This window comes from Thunnus maccoyii, chromosome 10 (assembly GCF_910596095.1).
Source record: "Thunnus maccoyii chromosome 10, fThuMac1.1, whole genome shotgun sequence".
Taxonomy (NCBI): Eukaryota; Metazoa; Chordata; class Actinopteri; order Scombriformes; family Scombridae; genus Thunnus; species Thunnus maccoyii.
In genome coordinates this window covers 4,510,765-4,528,411 of record NC_056542.1, presented here as the reverse complement: position 1 = coordinate 4,528,411, position 17,647 = coordinate 4,510,765, and the positions used below count along the sequence as shown (strand labels likewise).

General features: G+C 38.7%; 1 protein-coding gene across 1 annotated transcript; it reads left to right on the top strand.

Annotated features, from left to right (window-relative positions):
* Window positions 1-746: 746 nt before the first annotated feature.
* tlr18 (toll-like receptor 18) lies at window positions 747-17,647 on the top strand. The gene is made up of 4 exons (XM_042424258.1): window positions 747-886; window positions 11,212-12,224; window positions 13,005-14,187; window positions 15,149-17,647. Exons 2-4 carry the CDS (start codon window positions 11,230-11,232, stop codon window positions 15,605-15,607), a joined length of 2,637 nt encoding a protein of 878 aa, XP_042280192.1. The 5' UTR covers window positions 747-886; window positions 11,212-11,229; the 3' UTR covers window positions 15,608-17,647.

The window sequence follows — 17,647 nt, the reverse complement described above, 5'->3', positions numbered from 1 at the left end:
TCATCATCAAAGAGAACTAGTAACAGAATATCACAAAAAGCCTGATGTTTCCCCTTTAAGGTAAGGGGAAACACAAATTAATGGCGGAAACAAACTTCAGCACAGCATGGAACCAACCCAAACCATTAGTGCAAGATCAGTAACCTGACCTTTACCTGTCATCTTATCAAACAGGCTCAGAACTGGCTGATGGCACAGGCATTGTACCCAAAAGCTCCTTGCACCAGGGTTTTGCTATTAAAGAAAATCAAGTTGATTGCAGAGACAGAAACATTGTCCATGTTTGCATTGATTTATGCTCACTTGTTTCTATCTCTGCTTCCTCAGACCAACTTGTTGGCAAGAAGCAGAGACGTCTCCAACATTCACCGTCCATTCAGCCCCATTGTAATGGGTTGCCAGGCAGCAGAAATCTATATCTCAAAACCTGAACAAATAAAACTGAATTATTTGTATGGCTAAAATAATGTGCTAAATTATTTTCTGAATGTAGTCGCAGTTTTTCTGTTTTTCTGTTAAGGCGGCAAAGTGTTAAAAAAAAAAAGAAAGAAAGAAAAGTATTGGAGCTCCTGAGGCAGTTACTATCTCACTCTCACTTCTTGCACATTCCTGAGCAATGAACACACACACACACACACACACACACACACACACACACACACACACACACACACGTACACAGACTGAAGAGAGAGTGAAACGGAGAGAGAGAGACAGAGAGAGAGAGAGAGAGAGACAATAATCAAACTGACAGAGTTGCCACAGGCTCATCCAGTGTTGACTCACTTGTCACCGAGCGTCTAACACAACAGCACAGGTTAAAATGTGGTATGAAAAGTCAAACTGAGGAAGAAGGTGTAGGAGTCTGACCGCCTTTCTGTTGGAGGTGAGTTGAACGATTTATTTTTCTCTTGTCTGTTTCAGCCTTGTTCTGTCTTGTTGAGTTTGTTGCTGGAAAAATATGCTGTTTTCATCACATCTTTTAGGACTATCTTACTGTAACTGGATTATCACTCAATCATCACACTTTGTATGTTATAACTACTGTAAAGTAAACGATGAAGGTTTTGGATATGGCTATGGTAAAGCACTGGCACTGTGTAAACAGATATATTAGACTCTGATTGAAGGCTGACTCATCAGTCATCTGTCACGTACAGTCTTATTCAGTAACCGTTAATCAATCAGGATAGTTGTCAGCTTCCCTTACATGTCTCTTTACAGTCCACCTGTCTGAGAGGAAGTGGAGAAAAAGACGTAGCAAAGTTTTAGAACGAAAATTTGTTGGAAACTCATTTTGCACATTTTAAGACTTGGCTTGAGTAGTTCAGTCCAGACACATGTAAGTTATTAGTGTCCTTAAGACACAACTGAATGAATTAAAATAACTTTAGTGGTCCGATGATGTTTTGTTTAGCACTGTCATCAGGTCAATTTGTTAGTAATAGTGTGATGGAACGGCATCCTCACTTCGCTGAGAAACAGATGCTCTGACGTCACTGAATATGACAGCATCCACAGAAGTGATCATTTCCACTGCCTAAAACTATGTAAATAAAATAAGATTGATTATCTATTGAGGTGATGTCATTTTATTTGTAAACTTTGCAAATATTCGTATGCTGCCTGCCATAAAAAAAGATGATTTTTTTCTCTCTTGTGAGTCATAGAAAGCTTCAAGCTTAGAATTTGGAAATTTCCAAGCTCTGACTTGAATGGAACAAACTATCAGCTTTGTCGATGTGAGCATGTTACCATGCTGGTGCATGCTGTTACTATGCATGCCTCATTGAGCTGGTAGCATGACTGTATAGACTATTAGTCTTGTTTGGCTATTAAAATCACGAAACAGCTGTGACATTGGGTGGCAGATTTCTTCATTACTAGTTTTTTGGATGATAGTTGAACTCTGTAGCCCAGAGGAATAAGCTATTTCATGTTTTGGTTACATAGCCAACACTTAAAAGCAGGGTTTGATTTATTGTTGGTTTTGATAAAAGATAAACTAACAGCAGGCTTATCCTGTAATACACCCATCTCCTCAGGCACTCAACTCTTGGCACCTTTGAAGCTCCAATGGTAAACAAGCAAATTTCAGGCTATTTTAAGCAGCTGTTGGTGTCAGTGCCGCCTGGCTGATAATATTTGTGGCTTTTCCTGTGAGACACTGTGACGTGTACTGTGATACTGTACGTGTTTAAAGCCATTTTGAGAAGGTTACAAGCTACAGGTGTTACTGGGAGCAGGCAGATGTTGGGGGCCAAGGCTCCTGTGGTTTGTTGGGGATTTGTTTGAATCTCTGCAGCTGTTTAAAATCTTTCACAAACAGTTTTGTTTTGCACAGTGTGATTTATGTGCCTATAAAGTAATGGACTGACATATTCTGTTATTATGAAGAGTTGTGTTCAACTCTCGAAAGAAAAAAATAGCTTTTCGACCTTCCCTTTTTATATTGTATGTCCTAGAGAAGTGTTTTTGCTGACACTCTCACTTCATGCACCGGATTTATTTTTCATTAAGTCTTTTCAGTGGTATTGTTACAGCTCCATTCTAACCCACTGTATCTATTTATTTATTATTTTATTTTATCCAGATTCAATCTGTGCAAGAGGTCTGTTTTTCACTTTCTCTATTAACTGTTCTGTAATTATTTTTCACTTAAGTTGATCATTATGATACTATCAAAAATGAATGTTCACACACCAGGAGGCTTGTATAAATATTCTCCAGTGGTTCATGTTTATTGAATAACAAGTGCAGACACTCTTCAGCACAGGCAAGCTACGCATGGTGCATTTCTACTTGTTTTTAGCCACCAACTTCATTCTCATTTTGAACTTAAACACTGAACTGTGCGTGACTCCTCCTTTACAAACATACTTGAGTTACCAATTAATCAATTAAGACTGATTTGAGTCCAATCTCCCCCTCTTTTTGAATGTCTTTAGAAACTAGCTTCATCAAAAGTACCAAACTCCCAGGGAAAACTGCCATAAATCTGGATGAAAACGCCCAAACTCGTCTCATTATTCTGAATTTGCTGACACACATTAAACCGAAGGGCTTCCTCAAGCTTAGACTGAGTTCGATTGACTTGAATCATCTGACATTAGCTGGATATTTAACTTTGACTTTACCTTAAATAAGGAAATGCAGACCCTTTGCTCTACTTATCCTGGTATTAGGCATTCATTGATTATTCATTCATTCATTCATTACTCATTCACTGGCACAAGGATGGAGTCATATCAGACTCACACAGTACACATTGTTCTGTACGGTGGGTTGTTCTCTGATGGAGGCCAGATTTTTGTGAAATAAAGATATTTAAGTTTTTGCATTAAGACAAACAGCCTTAACCTTTTTTTTCTTACTTTGGTGCTTTAAATAAATATTGAGAGAGCCTTCATTATCCCCTTAGTTACACTTCCTCCGGCAAAGTATTTCCTGTGTAAAAAGAGATTAGAAGTATTGAAAAACTTTCACCCACATTCAGATTTCCTCTTTTGGTAGTCAGAAGGAAGTAGATGCGAAAAATGTTTTGACAGCTTTCTCAAAAGGAAGTTCACTCCACAGGATCTTGGTTAAAATGGACTGAATGCCCTTCTCTGTAACCACAATTTTGTAATTTGATGACATAACATTTTTTTGACCAAAACGTGGCAAGATGCAGCTTTAAAGAGTTCATTCACCGAAACTAGGGGGTTTTTGGAGATATCTTGCTGCTTTTCATCTGAACTACCTCCTAAGAATACTTTTTACTTTTTTTGTCCTGCAGTTTATAATTTCTTTTAAAACTTATGGTTTCAGCAGCAAAATTCCTTTGTTCGTTGTGGGTTGGTGGCAGAAATCTCAAAACCCTAACAAACAAAACCATCTTCATGAGTGGGAGAATCATTTTTGTAATGTGAGTAAACTTCATAAGACATCACTATTTTGAAAAAGAAAAACAACTTGGTGTACGTCATAAACAACCAGAACATAAGCATGTGGAGTATCTGTCACCGTAGAGGATGAACATGATGACGGAGCAGAGTGTTCACAGCTTGAGCAGAAGTGCTGCTGTGTTTGTGCGTAGTGTGTAAACATGAAGCATCATTAAACCAGAGTAAAGAACACTCAACGGCGAGACGAGTCTGCTGCCAAATTAACGTGTCGGACGGGCGGTGGGCGCATCAGTGCCAACGTATGTCAATGAAAGAGCTGTTTGCCACTAACTATTGACTGATGGGTCAATATCAGATGCAATAATAGAGCTTTGAGCTCACCGGATGACGCCATTCATGGTATATCAGAGAGATATCACAGTTTAATCAATGATAGAGCCGTATATCATTTCTTTCATAACCTGGTTGCTCATTAAGTGCAGGGCTACCACCTTACACTCTGGAGTGCAGCACGTGGATTACGTTGAGTTGCTATGTACCACACCAGCAGTACAGTACACCTTGTCCTGCTGAAACACCTGTATCCTCCTGTGACCTTGAATACAGAAATGTAATTAGACCGGAGATTATTATCATTTCTGTTTGTCAGCAGGATATTGCAAAAAGTCCTGAACAAGTTTTTCTTAAATCTGTTGGACAGATCATCCCCCTCTGGGTGACTTTGTTAGTTTCAGAGGAATTTAAAAGGACAGGTTCACATTTTTTTTGTCTTAAAACAATATTCCAAGCAGACCAACCATTACAAATCACTGTTAAAATAATGATGTTTTACGATGTGGCGACGCTGTGGTTCAGGTCTGCTTAAGTTTAGGCACAAAAACCACTTATGATGAGGGAAAGATCATGGTTTGGATTAAATCACTTTGTTAAGGTTAGAGAAATTTACTACTTCCTTAAATTTAGTTGACCCTCGTTTTCATGGTGACAATAATAACCACGGGGTTAAGGTTAGGGGACGATTGTAGTTACGATTTACAAAAAAAACTGTCCCAACTCGCGGTCGGAAACAAATAGAAGTCTCCTGTGGCACCACAAGTCCACTGTTAGGTTGTGGCCTCCTCCTGATTTGGAAATTCATCAGCATAAATATTAGGGGTGTGCCCGAATACAAATACATTATTCGGCAAAGCACAAATAGTGGGTTTTATACGAATATTTGTTTCATACAAATATTTAAAAGAATATTTGTTGGGGGTGTTCCCCAGAGATAAAGCTGAGCTACTGACACAAGCTCTCCATAACCTGTTGTTCCCGTTCTCCTTTCCACAAAGTTAGGTTGTAAAAAAATAGGCAATAAATGAAAAGTGCAAAGCAATAATTGCCTTTGAAGTTCCTCCCTACACGTTACACGGTGTGCTGTCTCTGTGTTATGGGTGTATAAATAGGTAGAGGTCTGTCTGTAATGAGGTGATGAGTAAAGTTTTAGCTCAGTAATCAGCGCAGTCGTCTATGATCTGGGAGACTCCAGTTAAGAGACCCGATGTGGGGACCTCCTTCGTAAGGTAGTTTGTTCATGAACACTTATTGTAACACTTTAATTTTCTAAAATTAAAAGTGTAATAAAAACAAAAACAGGATCTTTAAGCCTCTTTCCACTTTTATTCAAACACAAATACAGATACAAATACAAATACTGGCATCTCTGCACATCCCTAATAATACAAATAACTTTGGCCGCTAGATGACATCTGTCTCTCAAACATAACTATATTTCGTTTTTGAGTGACTGACATTACGACCTATTGTGTCGTTTTTCTTGGGAGGACGGTCTCCAATAATCATATGCTTATGACTTCTTGGTCACTGTAATCATTCCTCTTCTCAACTTTTAATGGATGAGATGTGGAAACTAAATCTACAGTCCTCATTCTGTGGAAAAATACATTTTTAATGTTTAGCCTGAAGCTATGAGACTCCTCAGTCAGTCAGTAGTAGCTCCACCATCTGTGTATTAATACTACTGTAGCAACCGATTAGCAAACATCAAAGAGGAGTGTGTATGAAAATATCCATGATAGCTCAGACTGATTGAAGTTGAGTGAAGTCTGACAATGTAGAGCTGCTATTAACACGCTGTTTATTATTATAGAAAACATTATTACTTTGTCATTTATTGTCTCAGCTTGTCAGAACAGTTGTGACAGTATGTTACAGCTTAACTGGATTTTTCTCAAATGTCCCAAGGCTGTTGAGGGGAAAATTCCACATCTAACAGCATTCCTTCTGAACTACCGGTGCGTTACGTTTGCTTCCAACACAATTTACAATTTACAAAGACCAAATACAGTTTTCTGTTTGTTACAGATGCTGGCTTGCTAATGATTTTGGTTGAGAGATTTAAGATTGTTCATTTTGTAACATCTTCAATTAGTAAAAAAAAAGATGTACAGCTACAAAGAGGAAGACTTCAGAATTTCATGCCACTATAAAAAAAATAAAAATAATAATAATTTGTCACTTTTTGCAGTTTGCGTGTCACCAATTTTATGACAGATGACAGGGAGTTTACCTTTCAAACAATGGGACTTGTTGTATCACTGAAACATTTCCGTTTATGTTGTTTACTCTCTTTCTTAACACATGACCGGCTCAGCAAGATTAAGTGTCAAATAGACATCCTTTTGTTGCAAACCCTATTCAACCGTGTCAAGGTGATTGCACAGATACTGGTTCTGTGTGTCCTCACCAGGCATTACGGCTGATGATTCGGAGCTGAAAATGTCATCGTTGCCAGGCGGAGTCAGTCTATACTTTTTAAACATGACAGGATTTGTGAAAGTTATATCTCAGGTGCAGAGGACACAAATATTTACAGTTGTGTTTCCAACTCATAATAAACTACAAACCTGGCAGTGAGCCAACCTGCATGTGAAAAATATTGACAAGGAAAAAGGCCATGTGTTTCGTATGGTTACACAGTGAGCCGCATGTACAGGTGTTTTAGTTTGTGTGACCTAGAAATCTTTAAAAATCTCAGAGGTATGTTGACACTGAAGTGATTGCAACATGCGTTACCTGAGGCTGTGTGGAGAATAACACTCAAACAGAGAAACAGCCTGCAGCATTATCGGCATATTTGTTCACATTCCTTTCGCTGACTAGGCCGCTTACTTTCACACAGCTGGAGGGTTTTTACATGTGAAAAATGCACGCAAATGACTGAACCACTAAGACCCAGAAACTCCTGCCAGGTTGGTTAATATTAAACCAGCTGGAGGTCATAAACACAGAATCTAGACGTGTGTAGGTTATTGTAGGAAGGGACGGGTTTGGTTGACCTCCCTTGACCTCCCTTTTTTTTCCCCCCACTTGATTCATGACCAGATGTTTTGTAAAAAAGTCTAAAAGTGGACTTTATCTGACCTTAGTGTCTTCAGAATCTGATACACTTACCTGTTTTTTGGAAAGATTATGGTCATACAGACATGATAAAAAAAAAAAGAGTCACCAGTTGAGTTCTCACTATAGCAAGACATTTGTAAGAGAAACACTGTGAAATGGGGAAAAGATTGTGGTTTGGCTTCGTCTCCATAGCGACGGCGGCAAGTGCTCATGGGTATCTTAGTATTTAGGGTCATCCACCATGCCAAACTGACAGTCAGAACATGATTTCTCAGAAACAAAGTTGAAATAATGAAAGAAGTGGTGGCTATAACATAAACCTATTGCATCATAACAGTATCCAGGAGAGTCCCATGTTTCTATTTTGAGTAACAGTGAAGATATCAATAAAAGAAAATAAATAAATGGAAATACAGAATTGAGAAGGAAAACTTTGTAGCAGTCACATTGTGAGAACTCAATCCTGAAGATCACAGAAAAAAAGTGGTCATTTTAACCCAGTCAGAGGAATTAATCACCATAGTTACTGAATTCATTCATATCCAAACATCCATCCATTGACCCAAAATCCCAAAATAACTCGACTGACAGTTTTCATAACAGCAAAATATTCACCTGTTATCTGTGAAGCTGCAACAGAATTTTGATTCAATGCTTCTTGCCGAAATGCACCTTGGGAGTTTTAACTCTCAGTGTTGGTTATTTATAACTTCTTACTATACGTTTTTATTGACAAGGGCTTGAACCTTTGACTTTCTGTCAAAGGACTAGTTATTTTCAAACACAGTTGCTCATCTTTTGTGGTCATGATTCAGCAGTTTCATTCAGATCCGGTTTGTGGAAGTGCTCCAACTGTGAGTCATGTAACTTTGTCAATGGAAAAAAAGACTTTTAATAGCTCCTCTCACACAATTCTACTTATCATGAAATGATACATAAACACCAGCTGAACACACTGTAGAAATATACATGTAGACACCACAAAGGCATGTACTTTATTTGTCTATTTTAAGTTTTTTTGTTTATAAAGTTCATTCTTTAATTGTGCCTTGAGTTTTGACCCTAGAACAATAAAAAATAAATACGATAGTGACAGGCAGACCATGGCACTAGATACCTATGACTAGATTTTGATTTAAAGTTCAGTAGTGGATTTTTAATCAACTCTTAACAGGTGCATCATGTGTGGTTTGGGGCCGTTATGCTTTAATCATGATGGGTACATAGTATAATTCATGTTGTTTTACAGAGTGATGGTGGAAAGGTACGTTTCATTACCGGACAGGTGACTATTTTGTACAGTCGTAGTGAGCAGAAACAGTGGAAATGGCTTTGCTACATGTGTGTTACTGACAAGGAAAGGGTTACCTGAGCCTTTTGTCTACTTGGGTCATATTGTTGTGACTATCAAAAATTTCTACCAGTGTCAGAAACTTGTAGGAAGTTTACAATTTTTGTGGTCCCAAAATCCCAACATGTAAGTACGGGGTAAATCCTTAATGCAAAAGTATAAATCCAGCTTTAGGCCTGAGCATTGATAGCAAAAAACTTGAGACTATACTTAGTAGCTTGGCCCCTAAAACTGAAAAACTGCCATTAACTCTAACTAAAATTGAATTGAGAACATTAGCCGAATGCTTTAAACGTGAATGCATGAAGTCTGAGACAAAATTGTAGCTTTGTTATTGTCAAGTGATATTACAACATCATTTTACAACGGCGCCATTCATGCAAGGAGTCTCACTGAGTCAATATGCTTGATGTTTATCTAATAAATTGTCCATTTCCAGAAATAGCTGTCCACTGTTGACCAGATTATATAGCTGAGGGGTGTTTCTGGTTTCCTCAATCAGCCGCGTCACAGCTGTTGTTGTCTTGGATGTTTAGATGACAAGGAAGGAAGCTGATGGCCACCCCCCCCCCACACACACATACACACACAGTAAACCCAGGGTGACATTAATGAATACAAGAGTAAAGAATACAAGTATTCATCTGTATTTATCTGGGAGAAGCTGCTAACAATGACTCATTCAGATAACTGTTAATCAGAGATAGAGATGAGGACTGATTAGCTAAATATTAAATGAACACATGTCGAGGGAGTAGCAGATGTGACATTTAACACCACAGTTGTTTTCATTTGTTATTACTCACTGCAATGGAAAGCACTAAATATATATGTGAATAACAAAATATCTGCTCTGGTTTGATTGTGTTAGAGATGTTAGCCATAATAAACTAAAACTTCAGTTCATCTGGTGACTCATCAAGTCTGGAAGAGCTTAAAAAAACACACATATTTCCTTTCAATTTCAGTGTTTTTGCAGCTATGTGGGCAAACTGGTTTTAATTTGGCTCCCATTCCTGCATCAAACTACATTACAAAATTACATTCAATTTATCCTCCACTTCACCACATGACGCTCGCTGGTTGTCTGAGCCGTCACAGATTAACAGACCATACAGTGGATTCATTACAATGACCTAAAATGACCTGAAATAAATAAGGAAACAGTTAATTTTTACACGCATCATATCCGCACGGACATAAATATTTATTCAAGTCACATCACTTCTGGTAAAACTGATAAAACTAACACTGTTTGTTCAGTGGGAGTTATCAAATTTGATGGCTCCTCCATGTGACCAAAACAGTGTGTAGCCTTAACAGGGAATATAAATAAAGGTTGAGGAGAGAGGAGAGAGTCAGTGTTTACACCCTGAAGCACGAAACTAGTCTTAAGAGGGTAAGTACTGTGCAATGTATAATGCTGTTATCTGAGTGTTGTTGTATCGTGGATGGACCAATGAAAATGTCTGTTTTATATGCATGAGTCAGATGTCCTTTTCATTGCAGATTTGCTGCCTGAGTGCACATAATAACCATAGCGTGATGCATGCAAAAGAAGCTAAATGTCAGTTTATTCAGTGAAGGCACAAAATTTATGATTTCATGGGGAAATTATGGGAAAACTGACCAAAAATCTTGTAGAGGTACAGATTAAGATTAGCTTCTTCTGATAACTTTCCTCTGTAACCTCATGCCTCAACTATGACTTCTCTGTTGTGTGCTATATTTAGCTTTTTGTGCTTTGTTTATATGACCAGAAAAGCCTGAATTCAGGATACAGGAATTAGATGCCAATGTATTTCAGAGAAATGACGTGCTGTTGAATTTCACAATTAATTATGCTCAGTACAGATGATGTAATTTTAAAAACTACACATCTTCCTCTGTGCTGCAAACCGAGACTTTTATTTGATGCAGTGACACCCCAGATCAAGATTTTGTGTCATCTATATGACTATGATTGAGATGAGATTGGGTTCATGTGGAGTTTTTTTTTTTTTTTTTTTTTTTTTACCAAAGTACGAGTAAACCAATATCCAAAGTAAAATTGTTAAGAGGAGTAGTGTTTAGCTTGTGACAGCCTTTTAACTCAAATTTTCATGTTGTCGCTGAGCAGTAAAGAAAGTTAAAAGTTAAAACCAAGAGGAAGAAAGCTGAAAGGAAGTAAGGAAGAACAGAAAAGAGGATGAAAAAAGGAAGGAAAGAAAGGAAAGGAAAAAAGAGATCATGAATACAAAAAGGAATGAAGTAAAGAATCTTGTATAAATCTTGTCTTAAATAAAACCTTAATCTTCTAAAGTACATATTGTAGTGGAATAAAAAGTACAGTATTCCCTTCAGATGTGTACTGGAGGAAAAGTATAGTTTCACAAACATTTAAAGCATCAAAGTTTGAACATAAGTATTTTCTGCATTTCTGGAGAGAGGGTTTGGTTACAGTAATTGTTTCACAGAACATGTGTGAAAAACACAAGATAACCTCTGTTTCCAAACACAATTTTGGTCAATGTGCACTTTGTCATTTGAATACAGAGAAGCTGATCTCTCCTGTTCTTGTTCCTTTTCCAGGTCACTGTAACAACTGTCATGATGATTGTGAGATTAATTAATTTCAGTGCTCTCCTTCTTGGAACACTCACATCCCCAACGCCGAGTCCATCTTCTCCTCCCACCAACAACAATGAGGAAGGACCCTGTCGCATCGACAAATCTGGCCACTTTGCCGACTGTCTGGGAAGGCAGCTTGGCAGTGTCCCATGGAAACAATTCCCATCCACACTGGAAAAGATAGATCTCTCCTACAATAGACTTCAAGCTATCCATGCTGACGACTTCCTCCGCCTCCCTCAGCTTCGCATCCTTCTGCTGCAGTACAATAACATTTCACGCATTGACAATGATGCCTTTAAAAACAACACTCTACTGGAGAATCTTAACATCTTTAATAACTCCCTGCAGGAAATTCCTGCCACAGCTCTGACTCCTCTCTTGAATCTAAGAGAGCTCTCCATGTCTAATAACCTTTACAAACATGCCACTCTGGCTGATAGCTTCTCCAAATTTGTCAAACTCCAGTCTCTGTCGATGGGTGGCCCTCTGGTGATGGGGCTAAAGAAAGAAGATTTTCAGCCATTGAAGAACATCAGATTACAAGGTTTTGCCATCAAATGTTCCTCCAATCTGAGTTACTATGAACCTGGAAGTTTACAAGTTATCCAAACGCAGCAGATGGGCTTTGATATGGCCATAGATCAACAGCCAAATGCTCTCCTCGACATGCTGCATGACCTCGCCAACAAGACCTTCAGAGTCATCCAATTCCGTAATCTCTTTGAGTTCATGTACTACATGGAAGTGGATGACATTTTCCAGGGTTTAAAGGGTATCAAAGCCCATCAGATCATCTTTCACAGAGGTAAATTCAATGAGAACCTATTGAGGATGGCTTTATTGAACTTAGAAGTCGCCCCGGTCAAAAGGTTGAGACTTCAGTACATCGACTTTGCCCGTTCACCCAAATTTATTGATAGTGGAGCAGGTTCAAGCATCAGAGACCTGGCACTGGATAGGTTGGATCTTTGGTGAGTATCTTCTTTTGGTTTTGGTACATCATGTACCAGTATGAAATATACTTCATTCTATGTGAAATTTGGCTCTTGCTTGTCATAATGCTGCATTATTGTTACCAGACGTTGTCTCAACATGCAATTTTTTCTGTTCTGTTCAGTTTTAGCGTTGTTTGAGTATAAGCATATGAATTATGTGTTTATGTTCATGATTAGTATTTACTAAGTAGATACTAAATATTTAATCCCTCCAGTAATTCAAATTCAACCAAAATCCACAATCTGTGTGAGATTTTGATTTTTTTCAAACTGGAAGAATGAAAAAAAACAACAACAAAAAAACAGTTTTAGTTCCCAATGCTGAATAAAAATCACTCACTCTTCAAAACAAACTTCTTGTAACTACTGTGAAAAGGACTTTTTTTTTCTCTTTGAGCTTGTCTTCTCATCCCAGCCTTTTAAAGTTTCCAAAACTGAACCTTTTCTAATCTAATTTCTAAAAAAAACAACCATTTGGTTTATGTAGCATTTTGGCAGCACTACACGGCATGGTTTACAGCTGATTTGTAATAACTTGTAACTTGAATCTAAAACAACCCACAAATAGATGTAAATTACATTTTTACCAAAACATATTTGCAATTTAGTTGTATGAGAATGTAATTTCTAGGAGACAAGGTTGGTTTATGTAGCACATTTGATACACAAAGGCAATTTATTTTGTGGTTTTCAGTAACCAGGGACTTTGCTTTTCATTTGCATATACGTAACACTGCAAATCTCTATTTCTTATAGGTACATCAGCAATCCTGATGTGCTGAGATTTGACTGGCGCTTCACTTGGCTCAACAAAATTAAAGAACTGTCTATCCAGTATGTGTACTTCAACTCTGTGCCTTGTGATGCCTGGGTTGAGATGGAAGGTGTGAAGTTTCTGGATGTCTCTAATAATCGACTAAAGGATGAGTACGTCTTCAACCAGCGGTGTGATTACAAGGGCAACATGCCAAATATTCACACCTTCAACATGAGCTCCAATGAGCTGGCCAGCTTAGAAGACTTGTCAGCACTAACAAGAGAGTTCCAGCAACTGCAGGTGTTGGATTTAAGCAACAACAAACTGGGAACTGCCAAACACAGTCAGGACTGTGTTTGGCAACAAAATATCACTCGGTTTATCGCTCATCACAATACATTTGAAAGTGAAGCCCTACGTTGTCTGCCCACCACAGTGCACTATTTGGACCTGTCACACTGTGGCCTGGACCAGCTGGACATGACGTACTTTGAGAAAGCCACCAACCTGAAAGAGCTCCTGCTCAGTGGGAATAAAATCAAGTTCATCCCGTCTAAATGGGAAAGTCCATCACTGCAGTCGTTGGCTTTGGATGGGAATTCATTTGGTCTCATTAGCAAGGAATCCTTCCAGGACATGCCTCAATTATCTCGCCTGAGGGCGGGGAACAATCCTTACCATTGTACTTGTGAGCTACATGCTTTCGTCCAGGACACAATGTCAAAAAGAAAGGTCAACCTCACAGACTGGCCTTGGAACTACAGGTGTTATCACCCAGAGGCCTTGCTGAACACAATCATATCCAAGTACTTCCCAGGTCAAGTGGCGTGCGATATCAGACTAGTTATCATCATCTGTGTTGCAACTACTGCAGCAGTGATCTTGATATTGATGCTGATTTGCTATATTTTTGACCTCCCGTGGTATACTAAAGCCACATATCAGATTATCAGGGCCAAATACAGAGCTCACAAGGAAAAAGCAGCGGGGGAACCAGGGACTTTTACTTATCATGCCTTCATATCGTACAGCCACTCTGATGCAGACTGGGTTAGAGACGAGCTCTTGCCCTGTTTGGAGGACAACAGGAACCCGTATCAGCTGTGTATTCATGAGAGGGATTTTATGCCAGGAAAGTGGATCATCGATAACATCATCGAGAACATTGAAAGCAGCCGTAAGGTACCAAAATGTAGTTTTGTAATATAAGCCTCGTACATTCCAGTTAAGACTTGCAAAACCATCCTGTTTTTGCAAATAAGGTCTGTGGGTAAATACTCATTGCGAAACCCAACGGTTTTTGAGGAACTTTGTTTTCAGTCATATGATGAGTTGATGAGTCAGCTGAGCTAGGTTGGCAATGGCAACATCACCAACTAGGCCTGCTCATTCAGTCCTATTAGGAACTTTTTTTTAATGCAATACTTCTTGCCAGGCTGCATATTGGATTATTGAAAATAAAAGATCTACTGATAAAGTTCTCTAAGTTACAATTGCTTAAAGATTGGGCCATGGTTGGGGTTAGGACGTGGTTCAGTAATGATTTAACGAACCACTATTGACTTCCCCTTTTGCATTTCCCCTCTGGGCATTTCCACTGCCATCTTAGGTGCTACTCAGGTACTTTGAAAACTTGAAATTTCATGAGTTTTGTAATATCGATTCTTCAAGGACTGAAGAGACAAATTAACAACACTTAAGAGGCAGATGTCAGAATTGTGACTCACCAAACTTGTGATTGGTTGTTGGGCGCCATTTGGCCATTGTTGAGCATCACAGGCTGACGCCCATAGTTTTAAGGTGTGTTCAGTACTGTTTAGCAGTTGTCAGTTTTTATGGTGGTCACCTATGCATTAGGCATGTTAAAAATCCAAGAGAGTTAGTGAAAGAGAGCTCTATCATTGGTAAATTTGTGATTTCATTCATTCAGTGCAGTGGAGTACAGTGGGTTTAGAGTGTTTTGAGAGCTTCTTGGATGTACACAAAGGATTATGATCCATTTTTTCCCAGATCATATCAGTGTTAACCAGTATCACCCTGACTAGCACAACTCATAGCAACATCATATATATGTAAAAGGAAATATTACAGTGCAGCTGTAATTCATGTTTTCATTTCCTCTTTTTTTTGTCTCCATCTTCAGGTAATATTTGTCCTTTCACGAAACTTTGTGAACAGCGAGTGGTGCAACTATGAGCTGTACTTTGCTCAGCAGAGAGCAATGGGAAAGACCTTTAGTGACATCATCCTGGTGGTGAAGGAGCCCATTGATCCCAGCTCCCTGCCCAGCAAATACTGCAAGCTTAAGAAGATGTTGAGTACTAAGACGTACCTTGAGTGGCCCCAGCACGTCAACCAGCAGGCATTTTTCTGGGAGCAGCTGAGGAGCGTTCTGGGCAAGCCAGCAATGACCCGAGAGAGGACACACAGTGTGAAGAGCAGAACCTCATCTGTGAGAAGCATTTCTTTGATGATGGAAGATCAGAGGCCAGAAATCGCGATCCCTTATATGGACAAAGAAGCAGAACCCGAAAAAGAGATTGTTAAGAGGGATAATGATCACCTGGCCAATCACAGACAAATCCCAGTGGTGGCATTCTGACCAGCAATTTAAAAAAATAAAGATTGTATGATAACTTAGATTCCTTCAGTATTTCTCAGTAAAGGCCTGAACACAGGTAACCTTTTGTGTGTGGGTTATGCCAAGCTGGGAGCAAAAGCCAATGTTTCATTATGATGACAGACAATAACACGATCCCTCCCTGCCCCTGGCATTGTGTCATGTTATCCCCGAGGGCCGAGCTGATGCCCTCTGCTCCGCTTTCCCTCTGAGTGTCTCAGGCCAGGGTGCCCCCACTGACAGGAGCTGAAAGGCCACAAACTCAGTGACTCAAATGAGATCTCCCATGTCGCACTCTGGATAACAAGCAAGGTGCCAGGAGGATGTGGTGACAGGTTCCGCATTGTGAAAGGGCCGTGCTCTGTTACACTTTTGGCCCTCAGAGGTATGAGATCATGAATGTTCAAACTCTGGTGTTACAGGGCCAAGTCAAAGGCCACATGATACCAATGCTTCACAGGAATAGCATTTTTTTGGGGAGATTGGTCCTATTATTAACCCACCTGAGAACATAATAAATCAAAATCACCTGTGAATCTTCATAGTATAGGCAACGCTTAGTGATAGTTGGTTCTATGCCTATTCTATGTCTCCTGTTCTATTAGTTAAACATTAAAAACTGAGACAACTGGTATTTGTAGCACTCCAGCACTTTGAATATGGATAATTCATAGTCTTAAAGTGGATGACAAAAAGGCCAAAGGCACATTATTGCCTTAAAAAAGCTGTTATGCTTATGTCTTAGCAACTAATTACATACCTACACATCCAGCAGATGTATATTTATGTCAACCTGATGAATGTAAGTCCAATTTTTACTCTCCCTTTATGAAGAAGAAAATTGTTTTGGCTAACATGCTAGCAGACAGTTTACATATCCAGCCACACAGAGCATTTTAGCATAGAGACGAGTGTTTCTGTCCTGTGTTCACTCCCTTTTTTAGCTCTGGTTTGGTCACCAAAAACTGCTTGAGAGTTGGCTCTCAAGCAGCTAGATGTTCCACTTTCACTAGCTAGTCATTAACTTTGCCCTCTGCCATTTGAAACTGGGCAGGTAGTGAACACTGGGTTTATTAGAGGTGTTTGTTTGTTTGTTTATACTGAAAACAGCCACTCTGGATAACAAAACAGTTGCTTTAAAACAAAAACTATGAGCTTAAAGAGGCTTAAAGTTATTTTTTGTATATAAGAAAAAAGACCAATACAGCCAAGTTCTTCACACCAAGTAGGATCAGAGCTGGGACTCAACTAAAAGGTGCAGAATGGAAACGTAAAAGCCATTTACGGGCATGTCTGCAGACCTTTGACCTGAGGAAGCAAAACTATAGGCTAAATGTGCACTGGATGCTTTTATATTTAAAAAAAGCTATTAAAATCAGCAGGCTGTGTACAGAAACTTTTAATCAAAATGTTTGAACTTATAGGTGTCTTTACAAACTTGACACAAACAAATGTGAGCAGAAGTACTAAAACACTGTATGATAAAGCAACAGTGACTGTAAACTTGTGGCTGTCTTATAAGTTTATGATTTAAAGGAAGCAGCACTGGATGTTAATCACTTTGTAATGGAAAACATGTTTCTGTAAATAACAATCTAGCTTTTTATGTTAATGATTGAAGTATACTGTCAAATTTAAAGATTTTATTATTATTATTTTTTAAGCATTTTCTTTGTCTGGCACTTTATTCAACATGAGCTTTGCTATGATCGTTAGTAATGAATTTGAGCTGAGTTGAACTCAGACTTGTTCCATAAAGGTTAATATGATTTTTTTTTTAAGCATTGTGGATTTTTTTCTGTTTCTTACTTTAACTCTGTTCTTTCCACTTTCACATTCAGTATTGACTCTGTATTGTGTAAGAGTTTTTAATCATTTTTTAAATATGTGAGTTTACATGTGTGGCCGTTTGCAGAGTTTGCAAATGACCAGTAGATGACACCCTTGAACGTATTTTTTTTTCTGGTTGATGTTGTCATCACTATCCCAGAGAGAGAGAGAGAGCGAGAGAGAGAGACTGAA